We start from the raw sequence: 1,310 nt of genomic DNA, 5'->3' as shown, positions 1-1,310 counted from the left end.
TTTTGCAGGGACAATTTATCGACCAGCTAAGTTATTGTTACAAGCATAGAAACATGATGGAGGCAAAAAAATCATGAACATCTGTAGCATGAGTCAGCAAATCTGATGTTTTTTTTAATTGTATATGATGACTCAGCATGAGAGGAAAAACAATTTGCATTTTCACTTCCACATATTTGCACATAATAAGCAAATAAGCTGAGATCCCCTCCACTTCCACTGTTTCCATTATTCTCTGAATGGGAATTCAACTCGAGGCAGAAGAATAAATAGTTCAGTTCTTAATCTTGATCTTTAATGGACTCAGACAAAAATTAAAAGAGAAAACAGAAACTTATGTGACTCTAAGTCTACTTCCTTGTTTGAAGTTGAAGTTGTACTGTCCTCCATTTCACCTCTGAGGTTTCCCCACAGCATGAATGAAGCGAAGGTTTGTCTTACCGATGATCACGACCGGCAGAATCTCTCCAGACGTCGTTTCTTTATGGTGCAGGTCCATTTCTTCTGCAACAGAGAAGAACAAAGTCTGGTCACCAACATGACATTTCTCATGCGTTTCCTCCGTTTGGCTAATCTCAGCGGTGAGATCGTTTTCAGTCACATCGCTGCTCCCACTTCCTCCGTTCGACCTCAAGGTTTAACGCTGAGGTTCAACCTGCGACGTTCACAGGTGACGGAGCGTCAGGAAGGAAGTGAAACAATATGTCAACATTTACACTTTGTTCTGATTCAGATTCTTAGATTTCAGCCACGTGACTTTATGCTCAATAGTTTCCATTCGTACTATTATCCCATTTATTCATTGTTTCTCTTTTTCTACCAGAAACTGGATGTTGAAAGCCTTCAATCTGGTGCTTCAACTAGACCTTTTTAAGGATAATTTTGTTTCCAGAAAGTTTATAATTCACTTTATTTGTTGTTTCTGTTTTGTTTATTTTAGATATTTAAATTGTCTTCAGGTTCCAGTGTCAAATGTTCATTACAATTTAAAGTTTATTGAGAATGTGTTCTTGTATTATTATGCCATAACCTTTATGTCCCTAAAAATTGTCTCAAAATAATATAATCATTTATTGCAATAACTTCTGGGACAATTTATCATCCGGCAAAATTTGTTATCATGGCTTATATTCTGCTTTTTCAAAATAAAAGCCAGATTGTAACTTAATGTCGTCTCATCAGTTCCTCTGGAGTTACCACTGATTTCTCAGATTAGTACACATGTTGGCTACAATAACAGAAACAACTAGGGCTGTTGTAAACGAATATTTTAGTAATCGAGTAATCTATCGATTATTCTTACGATTAAT

General features: G+C 36.3%; 1 protein-coding gene across 2 annotated transcripts in view; it reads right to left on the bottom strand.

Moving 5' to 3' along the window:
* The window catches only part of osgn1 (oxidative stress induced growth inhibitor 1), a 21,694-nt gene that overhangs the window by 10,625 nt on the left and 9,759 nt on the right, over positions 1-1,310 (bottom strand). For both annotated transcript variants that reach the window (XM_015036645.1, XM_015036644.1), the window contains one exon: positions 442-504. In XM_015036645.1, coding sequence (XP_014892131.1) covers positions 442-499 — 58 coding nt within the window. In that variant the 5' untranslated portion in view covers positions 500-504. The remainder of the gene's footprint in view (positions 1-441; positions 505-1,310) is intronic.

Source organism: Poecilia latipinna, unplaced genomic scaffold, assembly GCF_001443285.1.
Source record: "Poecilia latipinna isolate Pla-1442-1.1 unplaced genomic scaffold, P_latipinna-1.0 Scaffold374, whole genome shotgun sequence".
Classification (NCBI taxonomy): Eukaryota; Metazoa; Chordata; class Actinopteri; order Cyprinodontiformes; family Poeciliidae; genus Poecilia; species Poecilia latipinna.
This window is presented reverse-complemented; position numbering and strand designations above follow the sequence as displayed.